We start from the raw sequence: 18,220 nt of genomic DNA, 5'->3' as shown, positions 1-18,220 counted from the left end.
AAATCTCCTTATAGAGAGAATTACCTAGTATATTTCTACTAAATTTGTAGGAAATTTAGCCATTTATCTCTCCATATATATGTAGATACACATTATTTTCTAAGAAGCAAAAAAAAAATTAAAATATTAAAACTGGTTATGAATTAAATATTAACACCAATTTAAACAATAGTTAATTAATTAATTAAGAACCAAAAGTTTCACCCTTAAAATCAATAAGTATTTAACTACGCTCCGCGGAATTAGGGTTTATGTATATCCTTAAGGTCTATCTTTCAAGATTGATATCATTTATCGAATTTAATTATTAATAGTTGTTAAATTCTTTCATTTCTTATATTAAGGAAAATGAATATAATTGACTTTTAGATAAAATATATAAGCTGAATATTTTAGGGTACGATAAGGGTGCATTTATATAAATGATTTTTTTTTAAAAATTATATATAAAAAGGAATTATAGCTAAAAAAAATTTAAAATGTAATTAATATAAATAAGACATTCATGAAATTAACGATTAAATTTATTTTAAAAATTTATCTGAATGAACTTCCATCAACCAAAAGCTAGTTCAACGCTACAAAGAAATAACAAAAAGATTGTACATTACATTATCAACAAGCAACATATTTCCCCTCACGTCTCTCCCTCTCTCCCTCTTTTTCTCTCTTCATATATATAAACCTCGTTAATCGCTCTCTGTCTCACTTCTAACAAGCTCCTTCTTTTCTCTCTCTCTTTCTGTCTTCAGTACCTTTAATTAGTAATTCCTTTGCGTTGAGAGAAGAAGAAGAAGGAGGAGGAGGAGGAAATGGTGAAGTTCTCAAAGGAGCTTGAAGCTCAACTCATCCCAGAATGGAAGGAAGCTTTTGTTAACTACTGGCAACTCAAAAAACACATAAAGAAGATCAAACTATCCAAAAAACCCCAACAACCTAATAAACATGATTTTGGTCTCTCCATTTTCGACTTCATTCCATCCTTCCCTATTAAATTCTCCCTCAATTTCTTCCGTTCCGATACCAAAACTGAGATCATTCAGGTAAACTACACTTCATCGTCAAGTCTCCAACTCTTCTTTCTTTATGTTTCATTCATCTCTTTATAATCTATCAAAAACAAAACTTGGTTTCTCCTGTCTACCCCCCCCAAAAAAAAAATGGTGGGTTCTGCTCATTTTGGCTTTCCGGGTGATTCGTGTCTCACATGCACAGAGAAATCGGGGTTTGTTTCGGATTTTGCTGTATTATTTGTCTTGTCGGCTAATAGCAAGAGAGCAAAGTGGCATCATTTACAGGCCAAAAAAAAATATAATGCAACTATCGTGGTTGCTAAGAAGGGAAAAAACATATATCAGGACTTTCCGACATCTGAATATATCAGCCGATATTTCCCTCGCACCTTTACTTTTGATGTCCTCAAGTTTCGGTGTCCGGTCTGCGCTTACGTGCAACATCAACATCTTTTCGTCATAAGCATGCGTATATATGAAATTAATAGCTGGCTAATACATTATTTAATAATAATAATAATAACAATAATATTTTTTACTATAAACAATCTATTAGATATAAAACATAAATTGTTTGAATTTTAATTAGTTAAATGAATAAATCGCTTTGAATATGAATTTTCCATTATCTTCTAATCTCTGGCTTCTCTACTTCTACTTCCAAGACTTCAATCTCTGGACATAATTATATATGATCTCTCTCTAGAAGGAAATGGATTAGAAAGGCATAATAGGTTTGAAATGGAAAGATTGTCATATACCAGCAAGCATTCTGCTAATACTGAAATAGATAGATTTTTTTTTTCTTTTTCTTAAGTGCTTAATTAATTCAGAGAAGGATTTCATCATCATCATCTATGAAAAAAGATAAGGAAAATTGTTGTATAAGGATGTGAAAATCACGAAAATAACGCGAATAATAAGAGGCAGCGTGCATCCATGAAAAAGACAAAAGGAGAATATATATGTATGTATGTATGTATGTATGTTAATGTTTATTTGGTTACAGGTGAGAAGCAAAACCATGGATGACGATGATGGTGAAATCTACCATACTGAGCTTCTCCAGTTGTTCTTCCAGGAAGATGAGGTTTTATTTATTAAACAAAATAATAATATTATTAATTCATTCATGCAGTCATTATGAATTTTTATTTTTATTTTTTCTAAACAAAATGGGTTAGATAAGGGTGTTTTTTGAGAGACTAGATGAAGAACTGAACAAAGTGAACCAGTTTTACAAGGCTACAGAAAGTGAGTTTCTTCAGAGAGGAGAGCTTCTCAACAAGCAGCTACAGATTTTGTTTGATCTTAAGCAAGTCCTCAACAACCGCCGCCGGAAGCCCGTCGACACCGGAGTTTTTAATCCTTCTTCTTGGTCATCTTCCCACCGCAACCCTGGTAAACTTCTCCATATCTCTTCTTTTTTTCAAAAAAAAAAAAAATATTATTAATAATATTTTTAAAAGTATGCATATATTTAAAATATTTTTTTCTCCAATATGTAATGAATGCCATTGGTTACAGGCTACGTGGTATTTTATTTGCTTTTTGCATGCTTTGTTTGAAAGATGAGTGAACTTGTCTGAATTGTCCATTTAGTTTGGAATATATATATATATTTTTAGTTTTATGTGCTGTCCCTTTTGCCGCCTCTGTTATGATTGTTTTACGTACTGATATGTCGTAATAAAGTTTATCTTTTATTTTTTTTTTCCTTTTCAAGAAAATGTCAATGCAAAGAGACATTACTAAGTGATTTTCAAACACATACTCGTTTTCTTACAATATACGAAACCTGTTCCTTTTAATTTAATGAATATTTTTTCTTTATAAGAAAAAAAAATTTTTTTTCAGTGTTCCTAAATTATTTAGCCAGAAACGAAAAGCAATTGGAGCGAGTATTTACGATATTCCGCAGCTAAAACAAATTAAGCTTTATCTCCAAAATAATATGTTGTAATTAAAATTAAAATACTAAAATATTTATTATAAATAAGTGAATATATATGCATATATTCATTTTAAAACTATATTATTATTATTATTATTGTAATTTAAAGATATGTCACTTTCGGAAAATAGAAGTTTAAATTGGAATTATATGGCATGCTTTTGCGATTTTAAATTGATGATGATAACTTGTGCTTACAATACTTTTCTTCTATGGGGCTGTTGGCCCCTAATCTTATCACCCCTATCTGCCACAACTTCGCAAAATTTTTCTCACACTTCCACATTCGCTTTACCCTTTACACACGATTGGTTTTTATTTTTAATTTTTTTTTCCATTTCACAAATCATAAAAATTAAAATTTATCACATCTTTAATTTTTATAAATCTGCATAAATTTAAAGAGATATTTAATTTGACAATGAAATACAACTAATTGCTGATATATATTCAAACGGCTAAATATATCAGAGTATGTGATAAATTTTTAAAATGATAATTAATAGTTAATATGTAATTTAAAATGTTTATTAGCTTCATAATTAGAGCGATTTAATTTTTTATTTAAATTATATTATTTTTTAAATTTTATTAATTTTAAAAATATTTTTTAAAAAAAATAAATTTTTACATTAAAAAATTATTTAAAATTATAAAACATATTTATAAAGATAAAAATATTATAAATAATAATTAAATTAATCATAATATTCATATGATAGGATAAACAATACTTGTATATTTTCAAAAATATTTTTTAATTATTATATATGTTATACAATAAAATAATAATTTATATATTTTTTATTATAAAAATAAGTTGTACATGTCTTTATTAATTATTTTACCTATCCATGACGGTTAAATATTCTTTATTAAATGGCAAGTATATATCAACTATCAGCTATGAGTTATATATAGCAGTTAAACTAAATATGTTCTAAATTTAAAAAAAAAAAATCAATTCAATTTAATTATTTTGTATTGTTTGAGTAAAAAAAATTCAATAACATTATTGAAAAAAATTATTTTAAAAAATAAAATTTAAGTTAAAAATATAATTATATGAAAGTTAAATTTATTTCTTTTCTCAGATATGTTTTATTCCGAACAATTGTATATAAGAAAAAAAAAACCAAATAAATCTATTATTACTAGTGGACTACGTACTACTTTTGTTTCTAATTCTGATTGTACAGGGACCATCAAGGAATCAAATGACAACTCTGGAGAATCCTCAGAAACTGATGAAATAATCGCAGTACTGGAGAAAAATGGAGTGAATTTAATAAATTCAGCGACAAGGTCGAAAACAAAGAAAGGGAATCATAAAAAAATGGCCCTGAGAATCGACATCCCTGCTTCAACACCAAGAAGAACAATCTCAGCATTTGCTTCAATGCTCTGCTGGGAAGATTTGTTTAATAATCCACAAAACGCAGCAGCTCCTCAACATCTCATTAACAAGAAGAAGATCCAGTATGCTGAGAAGATGATTAGAGGAGGATTTGTGGAGCTCTATAGAGGCCTTCAACTCCTAAAAACTTACAGGTTAATTATTGTTACGTTATTCTTAATTAATTAATCTTCAATTAGAGATAATTATTCTAGCAAATGTCATCGATGAAGTTAAGCATTTTAATTAGACAATTATAAGTTGATATGCATGCCAGTTCATGAAGGATTTCACGTAAGGCTCACGTTATCTATTGAAAGGTTGGTGATGGCCTGTGCCTCAGCCTAGCTATGCCGTTTTCACAAGCAACTGAAGCCTAAAATTCCAGATATTACTTGTTGAATTTTATGCCATGAGTTCACACCACCTTTGTTTTTTTTATTATTTTAGTCAGTATATTCAATTAAATTACATTGGTTTTCACACAATATCTAGTTGTAGAGCAGCATCTGGTATCGAGTTTGAATTTCAGTCTAAATAAGTGTAAAAAAAGCCACGTAAATATATATATTTTTTTCACTCTTTATGACCAGATTCTGATCTTTTTACTATTTCTGTAATGCAGCTCTCTCAACATGGTGGCTTTTACCAAAATACTCAAGAAATTTGACAAGGTAATTAATTGTATGGTATGTCACACAGGAAGGTTGTGAGTCTATACTCCAAAATCTTTTGGTAAGAGAGAATTTATAATTGATATTTTTTTTGTGTGTGTGAAAATAAGCAGGTATCAAACCAGCAGACATCAGCAAGTTATCTAAAAGCAGTGAAGAGATCCCACTTCATTAGCTCTGATAAGGTAAGACTTCATCTCCCCATAATTAATACCAATTTAAAAGGCCATGGCTTTTGGTTCTTATCCTTTCACCAAATCAAAACTCTCTGGCAAATTCACAGACCACGATTTTAATTTTCAGTGGTTAAAAACGTTTTGCATTTGGTTGGAAGGTTGTTAGACTAATGGATGAAGTGGAGTCCCTATTCACAAAGCACTTCTCCAACAATGACAGGAAAAAGGCAATGAAGTTCCTCAGACCCCAGCAGCGCAAGGAGTCTCACATGGTCACCTTTCTTATAGGTAATATTACCTCATTGTGATTGGCCCCGTGACATGAAATTTCAGCAGAAACTTCTGATATTCAGGAATAGTCTGCTCATTTTGCAGGCTTATCTACTGGTTGTTTCCTCTCTCTCTTTAGTGTATATGCATTCTTGGCATACATGGCTGGCATTTTTAGCCCCAACGTTAGAAGATCATATGTGGAGACTATCTACCCTGTTTTCAGGTGTTTATTTACTCTTCGCTTATTTTCTATTGTCTATAATATTCAACTTCTAAATGGCTTTATCTTTACATGCAAATGATGCACTAAAGGGTTGGTTTGATTTCCTGCAGTGTGTTTGCCTTGTTAAGCTTGCATTTGTTCATGTATGGCTGCAACCTTTTCATGTGGAAGAGTACAAGGATCAACTACAATTTCATTTTTGAATTTCAACCCAGCACTGCTCTCAAGTACAGAGACGCCTTCCTCATTAGTACCACTTTAATGACCTCTGTTGTTGCTGCTTTGATAATCCATCTTCTATTAAGGGCTAGTGGCTTTTCGCCAAGCCATGTTGATGCCATTCCTGGAGTCCTCTTCCTAGTAAGTTTTCCCTGTTTGATTCTTCTCAATGACAAACTCCAATTCAATTTTTAATATTTTTGCTAATTAATTTCCAATTGCATTATCAGATTTTCATGGCCTTGCTCATCTGCCCATTTGATTTCTTCTATCGCCCAACGCGTTACTGCTTCATTCGTGTTATTCGCAACATTATCTGCTCTCCACTTTATAAAGTACATTCACTTCCTAATTTTTGTTTCTTGTTCAGCATTCAACATATATAAAATCTAATACCTTTGAAACATACATGACTCCTGCAGGTTCTGATGGTGGACTTTTTCATGGCAGACCAACTTACCAGCCAGGTGATTTCTCCTCATACAATTACTGCAATTGCTTAATACTTTCAATCGATGATCTGTTTCCCTCATTTGCATTTATTGTGTAAACTTCCCATTTCCAGATTCCACTAATGAGGCATTTGGAATCCATGGCATGCTACCTCCTAGCTGGGACTTTTCGAACACATAGATACGCAACCTGCAACAGTGGAAGGCTATATATGGAGCTAGCTTATGTCATTTCGTTTCTGCCATACTATTGGCGAGCAATGCAGGTAAAACCGCTTGACAGAAATTGGAAATTTTCTTACACAAAATTTTTAGTCAGCTAAATAATTTTGTTTTGCATGGAAGTGTGCAAGACGATGGTTTGATGAAAGTGATGTGAACCATTTAAAAAACATGGGGAAGTATGTTTCTGCCATGGTGGCGGCCGGCGCGAGGCTAACTTATTCTAGGCAGGAGAATTACTTATGGTTTTGTATAGTGTTGGTCTCTTCTGCAGTTGCTACAGTTTATCAGTTGTACTGGGATTTTGTCAAGGATTGGGGCCTTCTCAACCCAAAATCCAAGAACCCATGGCTAAGAGACGACTTGATTCTAAAGAACAAGAGCATCTACTACATTTCCATTGTGAGTTTGCTTTCAAGTAGATCCTGTTTGATCTTTTTCAATCATTAAAGTTCTTAACATAGTGCAAAATTGGATTGTAGGCCTTGAACATAGTTCTGAGAGTTGTTTGGGTGGAGACTATGATGCAGTTCCGTTTCAATATTGTTGAGTCAAGGATGTTGGACTTTTTCTTGGCTTCTTTAGAGGTTATTCGGCGAGGCCATTGGAACTTCTACAGGTTAATACCTGGTTATATATTAGCCCTGGGAATCGTAGAATGGTAAAAAGAAAAAAAAGAATCAACCTAATTGTTTGTTTATTTAACAGGTTGGAGAACGAGCATCTGAACAACGTTGGCAAGTTCAGGGCAGTGAAGACAGTTCCCTTACCTTTCCGAGAGACAGATTCAGATGGCTAAAGGCTGGATTATATTCAACAAAATTTAATACAAGTCCCTGACAGTTTCATCTTGTGTAAACTCCCTAGCATGCTGACATTAAGGCGCTTTCAGTACTTTGCTGCTATAATTAGACTGGGATCCACAACAAATAAGGAAAAAATAGTGTGATTATCCTTCTCATTCTTCAGAGATTCAATCAAGTTCAAATTGTACAGCCCCCAAGTTTATTGAAGAAAGAAAGCATCAAATAACATGTTGAGTTTTGTAAATTTGGAAACTCTAATTTCAATTCAATTATTTCCTTTATCCCTTGAATAGATGAACTGGAAGAATTTGATAGAAGATCAAATGTCAGATGTAAAAATAGTTGAAAATTTTAGCAGTAGAATTTTGATCTATCAGTATTATTTAGTTTTATCTGTCAATAGCATGCATGTCTCAGCATCCCTCAACCAGCAGCTCTAATTATACACTAACTAACATCAAGTCCAAAAAATATTTTGGTTTGCGTTTTCTACTTATCACTTATTCTTATGTTCAAAGAAAAGTGCACAAGCCTTCACAAACTGAGTATTTTTTTATTCAACTTACATGACAAGGAAGGGAAAAAAAACAAAAAACAAACACACACACACAGGCATCTGAAAGGTAACATCAGAATTGGACATCCTATATAAACACAAAGCCTAGAACGGAGAAAACATTACCATATAAGTGCAAAGTTTGAGGATTCACTAAATGCTAGACTGTTCTCTCCTTAACAGACTCGGCTAATCTCTTTGAGAGACAGAAAGCTGTGGACTCGACAGTGATCATGGGGTTCACTCCGATGGCACTCGGAAGAACACTTGCATCACAAACATATAAGCCTTCTGCTTCCCAAGTCTCCCCGTTCTCATCAACTGCACCTTCTGTTTCACTAATCCCCAACCTGCAGCTCCCCATTTGATGGGCTGAAGTATAGACCATCCAGTCCTGTACTGGTGTTAATGGCCCTCCAGCTGCATAAACTGTGTCTAAAAATTCTTCCAGCTCTTCTTCACCAATCCCTTCACATTTGATTCTCTGGCCATCACTTCGGTGTGTACCGACTTCGACAGCCCCTGCAGCTACTAAAATCCTCAGTGATTGTCGTAGCCCAGCCTTGAGGTTTTCTTTGTCTAATGCATCTAAATTATAACTTATCCTTCCTTCCGCCTTAACTTGACCAGACCCCCGATCCCTGATTATTGTAATCATGTGAGCAGTTCTTGAGTATCTAACCATTCTGGTCTTTATGTCAAGTCCAGACTCCCAAGGAGCCAATGAAGCAAAAGATGCTGGCCCTAGTTGAGGATTTTCTATGATGGCCCTGACAGTAGAGTCTTCTGAGAGCACATTATGAACTGATGTAATTATTCCTCCCTCATATGATTTCCCCTTGAACTCTGCATTTGATTCGGGAAAGTAACCCCAGGTCATTAAAACGGGGTGAAGATGAAGGTTTCGACCGATGTTTGGATTCTTCAGTCCACTAGTGATCAATAAAGGAGGCGTAAGAAGAGCTCCGCATGCTGAGATTGTTACTTTTGCCTCAATTTGCAACTTCATCTGAATGTCATTGCTCAATGATTTTGCCATCACTCCCAAGCATTTCTTTTTCTTTTTACTTCCACTCTTGTTTTTTTCCAAAATGAATCTCTCCGCCTTGCAACCTGTTATGATTACTGCACCATGTTTAACAGCATCAACCAGCCATGTAGAATCGATCCCCTTCTTGTCTCCTTGTTTACAACCGTAACCACAGCTTCCACAGTAATGCGTCTCCGAGGAATTTCGAGGTACTGGATTGACTTCAAGTCCAAGTTTCTGACACCCTTTTCTAAGTACTTGATTTTGAAATCCCTCCTCTTTACAGTTCACCGTAACTCCAATTCTCTCACAGACAGCATCCATGGCAGCAAGATACTCAGAGCTTCCAAAAAGCTTAAGTTTATGATTCTCAGCCCAGTCCTTAAGCACAGGCTTTGGTGTGTTGAGACATGCAGACCAGTTAATGGCAGAGCCTCCTCCAACTACTGATCCTGCCAAAATCATCACTTTCCCATCAGCAGTTGGAAGGATCCCCCCTGATTCATATAGCTGTTTGTGGGAAGGGCCTTCCAGACCAGAATAATCCTTAGCAGTGAAATAGTTTCCTTTCTCAAGAACAACCACCTTCTGGCCGGAAGTTGCAAGCATAGCGGCAGCAACACCCCCGCCACAGCCAGAGCCAACAATGGCAACATCACAATTGATTTTGCACAGGTTGTTTCTTGGATATTTCGTAACTCTGAGGCCTTTTTGGGCAAGGTTGTGGAGAAGAGTTGAATCATTTTCACGCATAGTTTCTATTATTCCTTCCTCGAGAGGCCTCTCCTTTGGACCTTCATTTGGACTCATATCTTCTTCTATCCTATAGTCAATGGCTTCCCATGCTGGATTCTCGCCATCTTCGTTCGCCTACAAAAAAAAAAAAAAAAAAAGAAGAAGAAGAAGAAGAAAGAAAGAAAGAAACTTTTGGCTTAGTAGTATTGAAATTATTGCTTAAAATTATGAGTGTAACGCGTTTATGTAAATTTTACCAATTAATTGTAGTGAATTTTATGTAAATTTCATCATTGATAATTGAAATTTATTGAATACATAATAATAATTAGATGAAATAATTCAACATAAATAATTAAAATTTTATCTATTTTATATATATAATATTAATTTAAATTATTTAATAATTTATAATTTAGCTAATATATATGGCTGTTCTGAGTTTTACACGGATTATCAGATCTTGAGTTTTTAGGGCTAAGCATTAATTTAAATTTTATTTCTTGTGCCCTAAAAATCCTCTTTGTAATGTTTATATATTGCTTTGGACTTATTGCGATATTTTCAGGTTTCTATCGGACCTTTTCAATGAATCAATGTATCTTTGAGAAAAAAAAATATTTATTCTTTTTCTTATTATTTTATTTTTTTCTTAATTATTATATATTACTAAGAGAGTAGTGTTCATAGGAAGAATGAAAAGACCGTTTTACCCTCTCTTTCATTTCCTTGCTATTTACATTAACCTTGCTTTTAGTGTTTGTTCTATATGATCCACCGCTTGTTATAAAGTGGGACCATGTATGAATTTTTAAAATATTTTTAACTTACTTTTTAAAGAAAATTTAAGTTATTATAATAGTTATAGGAAATCATGAAATTTAATAATTATTATTTTTATATTTATTTTAAAATATTTTATCTATTCCCACTTAACTCCGTCAAGCTTTCTTTATTCTCATTTAATTATTTTATTAGAAAATTTTTTTATTAAATTTTCATCCACTTAAACATAATTTATATAATTATTTAATTTTTCTACCTTTGAATTTAGTTTATTTAACTATTTAATTGTAAGATTTATTTTTATTTTTGCAAAAAAAAAAAAAAACACTTTAAATGACTTTACCAATATTATAACATTAAATAAGTAATTTTAGACTAGCAACGCCTTTTGTATGCTTTTATCTTTTTAAATTTTTTATATTATCACTAAAAAAAAATTCTTTTTTAATTTCACTTTTATTTCTTTTCAATTATTTAAATTTATAAATTAGAAAGAATGCCTAATTCCTATAGATTTGTATTTACATATTTATTTTTAAATATATAAGTTATTGCAATTTGTAAATCACTTATCTATGTGACCAATGGCTAAGTAGTTATAATATATTTCCTTTTTAATATAATAATTTATTGATTAACTTATAAATACATTCATAATAAAATTTATTAATTTTAAAAATAAATTAATAATAGAATAATCGGAGTGAATGGTATATTAGAAAATATAATATAAAATTTATTGTTTTTAATTATATTAACTATATTTTCTTAATTAATAAAAAAATAATTACTTTCATTTTTTTAATGAATGAATATGTTTTTATCAATTATTATATATTCTCTTTTGTGTATGCAAAATTAATTATTTTTGTCTTTAACTACTATAAGGCTAATGATAATGATATTAGTCCTTTTTTAACTTATAATTACTTTTTTTTAATAAAAAAAATGAAAATTGTTATATATTTATAAAAAAATGAACTACCATCTTTCCATTTATCTATATCATTGAAATTAAGCCCTAAATATTTGAAAAGTTTAGGTAGAAATTTTATTTTTAAATCCAAAGAACTTTGTGGAAAATGGCAAAAAGATAGATAATTTTATTTTTATCAAATAAATAGCACAACGTACTTAAAAAGAAAACAACGGTTAATCTTTTATTAAAGAGAAAAGGTTGAAAAAAAATTAAATAAAAAGTGGTACAAGCCAAAAAAGAAAAGGAAAAGAATACTTGGTTCTCATTTTCCTCTTTGATAATGATGTTTTAACCTTCTTCAATTTCTATTTCCTTCTAATTACCCAATTAGGAAAAATTGCTTCAAATTTTCTTTATTTTGTACCAATCATATTATGACATAACCTTTGGCAACTACTTAGCCAATAAACTTATCATAAATTACAAAATAAAAGTATGTTTAAAATACCACCAAAACTTAATTAAGAAGTATCTTTTTTTAAAGCAATATCTATAATAAAAAAAAAATTAAAATAGTGATATATGTAAGGAATAAGTAAATGATTACCCGACTGAAGAAGACATAAAGGCAGGCCACCTTGAGGAGGATGAAGGTAAGTCTGATGGGTGTGAAAAACCAGTGTCTGAACCATTTCTGCAATACTTTTTCTCTGTCAGTCAAGGACATGCCTGAGAAAGTGTTGATGTAAGGCCAATTCTTCCTTAAACAAAGCGTTCCACAAAGCAAAACTGTCCCAATTTTTGTTGAAAGCATCAACAATACCAGTCTCATTGCTATCAGTATTTCTATTAAACCCCTCTGACTTATCAGCTCTGCAATCTATTTGCCGAACAAAATAACAAAAAGGATTTCTATGGTTTGAGAAACTATTAACATAACGAACTAACATAAAACAACATAATGAACTGACGTAAATCAACAAGGTTTAGTTTTAACCTCGTCAGGCAAAGGGGCCTGAAATCCAGAAGCTGCAAAGAAGTCCTGCACAGGCTTGCTTGGTGGGGTTTCATTTTCCTGAATAGAAATTGGAGGCAACACAGTCTCACATATGCTGGCCAGTGTCTTCATTTCTGCCGAAAACAAACGATGTTTGTGTTCTCTCTTTCCTTCCCCTCCTCTCAACAACGTATGCCACTGCTTCTTCATCTCTCTTGTTTCTCTCTTTATCTTTCTCTATCGAGTTCTCTTTTCTCTTGCTGCTGGGGTTAAACATATATAGAATGTAATTTCCAAGAAGTCGGTTCATCTAGATTCGGAAATACTAACTTTTTTTTAATTTTTAATACTTTTTAATCATTTCATATATCTAATTTATAATAGACTAAATTAATTTTAATATATAAAAATATAGATTTTATTTTTGTATGAGAATGCACTCATTTATATCTTACAATTAATTTGATAATAGTAAATTAGATTTAGACAAATATTTTTTATATTTTAAATGATTAAAACATTAAACATTTTTTTCACCTAATGCACTAGAATGCATTACTCAAAGACCTCAAGACTAAAATATACAAAGTGTGGAACAATCCAAACATATCTACAACTTTTCAGAAGCGGTAGAACCACCGCACCACTATCGGTCAATCTGTCATCCTGCTACCATTTCATCTAGCAGGATTCTTGAATCTTGATAGAAGACCAACATTTCTAGAGCATTCAAAGAGAATCCACAGAGAGGTTAAACCTCTTAACACATATGGAAGGGAAATACCAGGTGGCGGTGGGAAATTTTACTAGCATCTCAATCTCTTATAATTTCAAGAAAATTAAATATATAAAAGCGTGGTACATAACTATAATAGTACATTTGCCGATCATTATCATTACCAAAACCACACTATTAATTGATCAATAAAATCTTTTAAATATGTAAGTTTTGATATGAAAATAAAATAAAAAAATAAAATTAAAAGCAAACACAATAAATCTAGAAAGAAAAGGCTAAACCAATAGATAGATGGTGAGATGACATAGATAAAAAAACAAAGAAAGAGATTGCTCTAAAATCAAATCTGACTCCTGCGACCCAATACATACGTCACCATTGTTGGTTACAAGCAAACCCGCCCTTACAACATCAATATTCCCAACTTTTCCTTTGTTACATTTGACCCGCCCTTACAACATCAATATTCCCCACTTTTCCTTGTTACATCAATATTAATCCGTAGTTTGTGGGATACTAGTCTTGTTTAGATTTTCTTAGCTAAACTCAATTCAATCACATTATTTATAATTATTGGTACTATAGTTGATATTTATTTATAACTATATAAACATAAAAATTAATAATTAAATTAAATTCCTAATAAAAATAACTAAAACTAAATTTACCTTTTTATTATGGTATTAACACTAATTTAATTGACTTAATCTAATATAGACAAAATTTTAATTATAAATTCATCTAAAACATATTAATTATTCAAATAATTATAAATTTTAGAAAAAATATGCATAGAAAATAAATGGCGCAGAAAATAATATATTAGTTTTATTAATTTTTATTAAATGTCCAAAAAATAATCAAATTTGCATTTATGTTTTCAAAGTAAATTATTTAATTTTTTTTATAAGGGGATGAAGAATTGATATATTAAAATCCTATAAGTTGTGTCTCAATTTTTTTTTAATGAAACTGAAGAGAAAGGTGCATAGATTTCCATTTAAAACGCATGTGTGAAATTGATAGCGGTGGTTAAAACTATAAAAAATAAATTTATTAATAATTAATAAAAAGAACTTGTAGATATTGGCAATAGGGTTGAATCACATGAATTTGATATTAACAACTCTCCTAACAATCACTTAGACAAATTAATAATAAAAGCAAAATAAAAAGAGGATTTATTTTTTATGATAATAAACTATAATTAAAGTAATAAAAGAAAATAATAAACAAAAGATGAATAAATCAATAGTAGAAGAACTCTAATTGAAATATAGAATTCATTTCAGTTTAGAATTAATCATTAATGTTTTGATTCTTCAATTTGTTTCAATAAATTAGTTTAGATTGTGGAATACGCTTCTCATAACCAAATTCCTCAGTTTTAATTTGATTAGAAAACGTTCGCTAATTAAACTCTAGTTAACAAGTTGCTAAGGAACATCATTGGAGTTCTTCACTTTTCAACTGTTAACTACATTAAGAGATAGAGAAATCTAATTCTAACATTGCCAACAGCGTGGTTAAGTTAAATCATGCAATCAATTGTTACTTGTGTTCAAATAATCTAAGCAATTACGGACCTAAATTATTTAAATTAACAATATATTACCTATACAATTAAATGCAACATGCCTTAATTGATTTTAATAGAAAGGCAATAATAAACATGACGAACAAGTTGCATAAATATTAAAAAATAGAAGTTTAACAACAGAGTTTTAGATCTTCCAATTCATAACAAACTGAAATTTCTCCAACTTCAATTAGAGAAAGAGATGTTTAGCCACTCATGGTGGATAAAGAACACATAAAAGAAAAAAGAAAAAGGAGAGAGGCATTGTTGGTGTTGCTGTCGAAAAGTGGATCCCCTTCTGTTGGTTGCTGCCCTCTTTTATAAGTGAGGAGTCCTAATCCTTCTTAGAGTTGAAATCCTATTTTGAATTGGTTTTTGATTCCTCATTTGTCTTTGTATTTTAACATGAATAAAACTCTTTTGGTGAAGGACTTTCTTTGGCGTGGTTCCTAGAGTTGTCATAGGATTGGTTTTGGTGTATTTGAAGTAGGATAGGATTCTAAGACGTTTGAATCTTTGAATTTTCGCTTTTTCGCACTTGTTGTATTTTCTTGCTGGGGTCAGTTGATTTGGGCAGTGATTTGGGCAAATCACTTGCCCAAATCATTTCTGCGAGTCACTTCTGGGTTTCTGCTTCAGTTTTCTTCAGGTGATTTGGCCAGCAATTTGGGCAAATCGTTTTGAGCATATCAAGTCTTGAGTGTTTAGCTTCCTCCTCCAGCAGCTGCTTCAGTCATTCTTTAGGGCTTGATTTGCCCACACCTAACTTTTTGCTTATTCTCAAGCAATAAATAACTTAGTTAATTAAGCCCCCTTCTTTTGAGCCTAAATACCACTTAATCAGCCTCCTCTAGACTCCCAAATTGAAGCACTGCAGTGTAGAGTACATGCACTAAGATTGTCTTTTTTTTCCTTGTTTCCCTTCACCTACCGTGCCCAAGAGAAAATTCTTAATTTGATCATGCTCATTCTTTAGTTTTTAGTTTAGGCTTTATGCAATCCTAAGAGTGACTTGCCCTCTTTTAAAGCATTTTTATTCAGCAACACTTTTTATTATTGCCTAAAAAAATCACCATCCTTTTTACGCGAAGGTGTATATTGGTGATACCCACTCTCGGTTACTCAGTTAGTCACTTGTTCAAGTGGCTACTAGCTCTGTTCATAGTCCTTGACCATTGGAACAGGTTATGTTTTATGCTTTTTGACTTTGCTGAGTTTTACTTTTTCTTTTCATAACAGTTTGGGCAAATCAACTCACAAAGTGTTGCACTAGCTCATTTCCATTACATGCATTTTTAGATTTTTATTTTTCTTGACCTCAGTAAGTTTAAAGATTCAATTCAAGAGAAAAACTTCCTAAGTGAAGGTAACCCACTGCAAATGATTCAATTCAGTTTTAAAGGGTTGGAAAATTAATGGGGTCATGAGGTAAGAGGCTTTATTAACTTTGTTATCTATGCTGAGTAAAGCAAAAATAAAAATTTGTGTGTAAGTGCATATGTGCAGAAAGGAATGTGTGTGTAACTATGTGTGAATAAGTGAAAACTAAAAAAAAATTTCGTGTATCAGGTTAAAAGGATAGTAAAAAGGGGCAAAAAGATAGTAAAAAGATAGTGCAAAAATATTCCCCCAGTACCCCCACACCTAGCCTAAGCATTACCCTCAATGCAAAACATATAAAGAGAGAAAGAGAGGAAGGGACATCCTGGCCAAGTGTGTAATTTGGCCAAATCCGTGCCCAAATCTGTGGCCAAATCACTGGTGCAGATGGTTTCTGGGCAGGAAGTTGTCTGCCAGCAGTTGCAGCTGGCCTTCCATATGTTGCATTTTGTCTTCAATTCTGGTCAGACGAGCCTCCACTGAATGGTCTTGAGGTGCTTCGGCAGGTGCCTCGTCTGCGGCCTATTGTGGTGCTATTGGTAGGGCAGGCGGCTGAGAAGCTGCTTCCTGGTTAGCTGCCTTCTTCCTAAACACATGCTCATTGCGTGGTATTACAGGCCCTGCAGGAGCAAGAGAGAAAACTCCCCCCACCTTGCAAAGCAACCCTATATCATCCAAAGTGCGTAGGTCCAGGGGGTTGGTTCGCCGATGGGGGTGAGATCAATATAAGTAGGATGCAATAATTTTAAATTAACTGCAATGGAAGTGATCAAGTGCCCAAGGATCAAGGGGCAGTGGTAAGTGATTGTGCCTGAGAGCTGTGTGGCAACTCGGTATTCCAAATGAAATTTTTGTTTTGTGGACAAGCTCCATAGGATGTACAACTCAGTTTTGGTCAGGATGTTTGGTGCATCCTTCCTCCCATAAAAGGTGTAGGCTAAGAACTTGTGTAGGTACTTTAAGCAAGGGTTTCTTAGGTATAGGTCCTTTGATTTGGTGGGTGAATAAGTGTCAGGTGGGTTGTCACACAGTTTTGTGTAGGCAGTGCTGAGATTGAACCCTACAAGGAAATTCCAGATGGAGTCAAGATATTCACATCCCAGTGCAGCACTGAACTCGTGTAGGGACAAGCGGAATCGCTATCCTAGCAATCTAAAACTCACAATGTCTGGTTTGTGAAGGGTGGTCAGGGCTACCCTATCAAAATAGAACGTGCAGAAGAACTCATGGGTGAGTTCTATGAAGGCAGGCATATGCAGGTAAAAGAATGTACCCCACCCAATGTTATCAATAAGGGATCTCACCTATTCCTGAATCCCTAATGCCTGAAGGGTGTCATGGTGAAGGAACTTACTTGGGTGATAGGGTAGAGAGGAGACCTTGTCAAACCTGGAGCGTTCAGACTGCTTATTGAAGGTCAAGGCCTTCGTTGCATGGTTGGGGTTTGTTGGTTTGGGTAAGTCATTGGGCAAATCGCCTTGGTCGTGGCCCACTGGAGTTGTGTCTGATATGCCGGTGGTGGCTTCTGTCCGGCGCTTCGGGCTCGGTGGTGGTGAGGAAAAAGGTGTCATCAGTTGTTTCTGTTCGTGGTTAGTGGAGGGGGTCTCTTCTGGAAGCGTCGCGTCTCCAGGGGTGTCTGCCTCGACCGTCTGTGTCTTGGTCGGTGGAGTTATCATCGACGCCTTAGTTCGTCGGCGATAGGTGTGGACGACGGGTATCGTAGTAGCCCTAGTCGCCATAGTCGCCATTTCCTCGGTTGACTCTGTGTCGGTGTCTTCGGCGATGGGGGGAAGGTTGTTGATGGCCTCCTCGTCACTGTCAGTGGGGATGTGTATGGGTCTAGGCAGACCTAGTTTCTGCCACATGCCGGGGCCGATGGTGGCTACCATCTTGGTTTTGACCATGGTAGAAGTCGTCGTCGCTGAGGAAAGCTTGGGGAAGAAGGAAGAGATTAAGCAGACAGAAATAGCATGAGGAAAAGGGAAAAAAACTATTTAAAGTGATTTGGGAAAGTTGAACTTCCCTGATCATTAATTGCTGAGTCTCTGACTTCTTGGCAGGGTGATTTGGTTAGAGATTTAGGCAAATCAC

The 18,220-nt window shown here is 33.2% G+C and overlaps 2 protein-coding genes across 3 annotated transcripts; one reads left to right on the top strand and one right to left on the bottom strand.

Annotated features, from left to right (window-relative positions):
* Positions 1 to 648: 648 nt before the first annotated feature.
* LOC110600886 (phosphate transporter PHO1) lies at positions 649 to 7,790 on the top strand. Its single transcript, XM_021737798.2, has 15 exons — positions 649 to 1,043; positions 2,023 to 2,103; positions 2,198 to 2,414; positions 4,167 to 4,518; positions 4,989 to 5,037; positions 5,151 to 5,222; positions 5,372 to 5,501; positions 5,589 to 5,709; positions 5,820 to 6,069; positions 6,159 to 6,263; positions 6,351 to 6,395; positions 6,494 to 6,646; positions 6,726 to 7,004; positions 7,085 to 7,221; positions 7,311 to 7,790. Exons 1-15 carry the CDS (start codon positions 813 to 815, stop codon positions 7,399 to 7,401), a joined length of 2,313 nt encoding a protein of 770 aa, XP_021593490.1. The 5' UTR covers positions 649 to 812; the 3' UTR covers positions 7,402 to 7,790.
* A 151-nt stretch (positions 7,791 to 7,941) lies between these two features.
* LOC110600887 (long-chain-alcohol oxidase FAO1) lies at positions 7,942 to 12,701 on the bottom strand. Of its 2 annotated transcripts, XM_043951450.1 has the most exons (4): positions 12,432 to 12,701; positions 12,042 to 12,314; positions 8,220 to 9,864; positions 7,942 to 8,148 (listed from the first exon to the last, which is right to left on the bottom strand). In XM_043951450.1, the coding sequence occupies exons 1-4, from the start codon at positions 12,639 to 12,641 to the stop codon at positions 8,141 to 8,143; spliced, it is 2,136 nt and encodes a 711-aa protein (XP_043807385.1). In that variant the 5' UTR covers positions 12,642 to 12,701; the 3' UTR covers positions 7,942 to 8,140. The 2 variants fall into 2 exon arrangements, with proteins under 2 accessions (XP_043807385.1, XP_021593491.1); XM_021737799.2 differs by having other exon boundaries at positions 7,942 to 9,864; positions 12,432 to 12,700.
* Positions 12,702 to 18,220: the final 5,519 nt, after the last annotated feature.

The sequence above is a fragment of the Manihot esculenta genome, chromosome 15, assembly GCF_001659605.2.
Source record: "Manihot esculenta cultivar AM560-2 chromosome 15, M.esculenta_v8, whole genome shotgun sequence".
Lineage (NCBI taxonomy): Eukaryota > Viridiplantae > Streptophyta > Magnoliopsida > Malpighiales > Euphorbiaceae > Manihot > Manihot esculenta.
This window is presented reverse-complemented; position numbering and strand designations above follow the sequence as displayed.

What these genes read in the sequence shown, in the direction of transcription:
- LOC110600886 (XM_021737798.2), top strand. Translation starts at nt 813, where the DNA reads ATGGTGAAGTTCTCAAAGGAGCTTGAAGCTCAACTCATCCCAGAATGG. An exon ending in TCTGCTCTCCACTTTATAAA is followed by an intron (nt 6,264 to 6,350) that starts GTACATTCACTT and finishes TGACTCCTGCAG; the next exon opens with GTTCTGATGGTGGACTTTTT. An exon ending in ACTATTGGCGAGCAATGCAG is followed by an intron (nt 6,647 to 6,725) that starts GTAAAACCGCTT and finishes TTTGCATGGAAG; the next exon opens with TGTGCAAGACGATGGTTTGA.
- LOC110600887 (XM_021737799.2), bottom strand. Translation starts at nt 12,641, where the DNA reads ATGAAGAAGCAGTGGCATACGTTGTTGAGAGGAGGGGAAGGAAAGAGA. An exon ending in AGGCCCCTTTGCCTGACGAG is followed by an intron (nt 12,315 to 12,431) that starts GTTAAAACTAAA and finishes TTCGGCAAATAG; the next exon opens with ATTGCAGAGCTGATAAGTCA. An exon ending in TTTATGTCTTCTTCAGTCGG is followed by an intron (nt 9,865 to 12,041) that starts GTAATCATTTAC and finishes TTTTTTTTGTAG; the next exon opens with GCGAACGAAGATGGCGAGAA.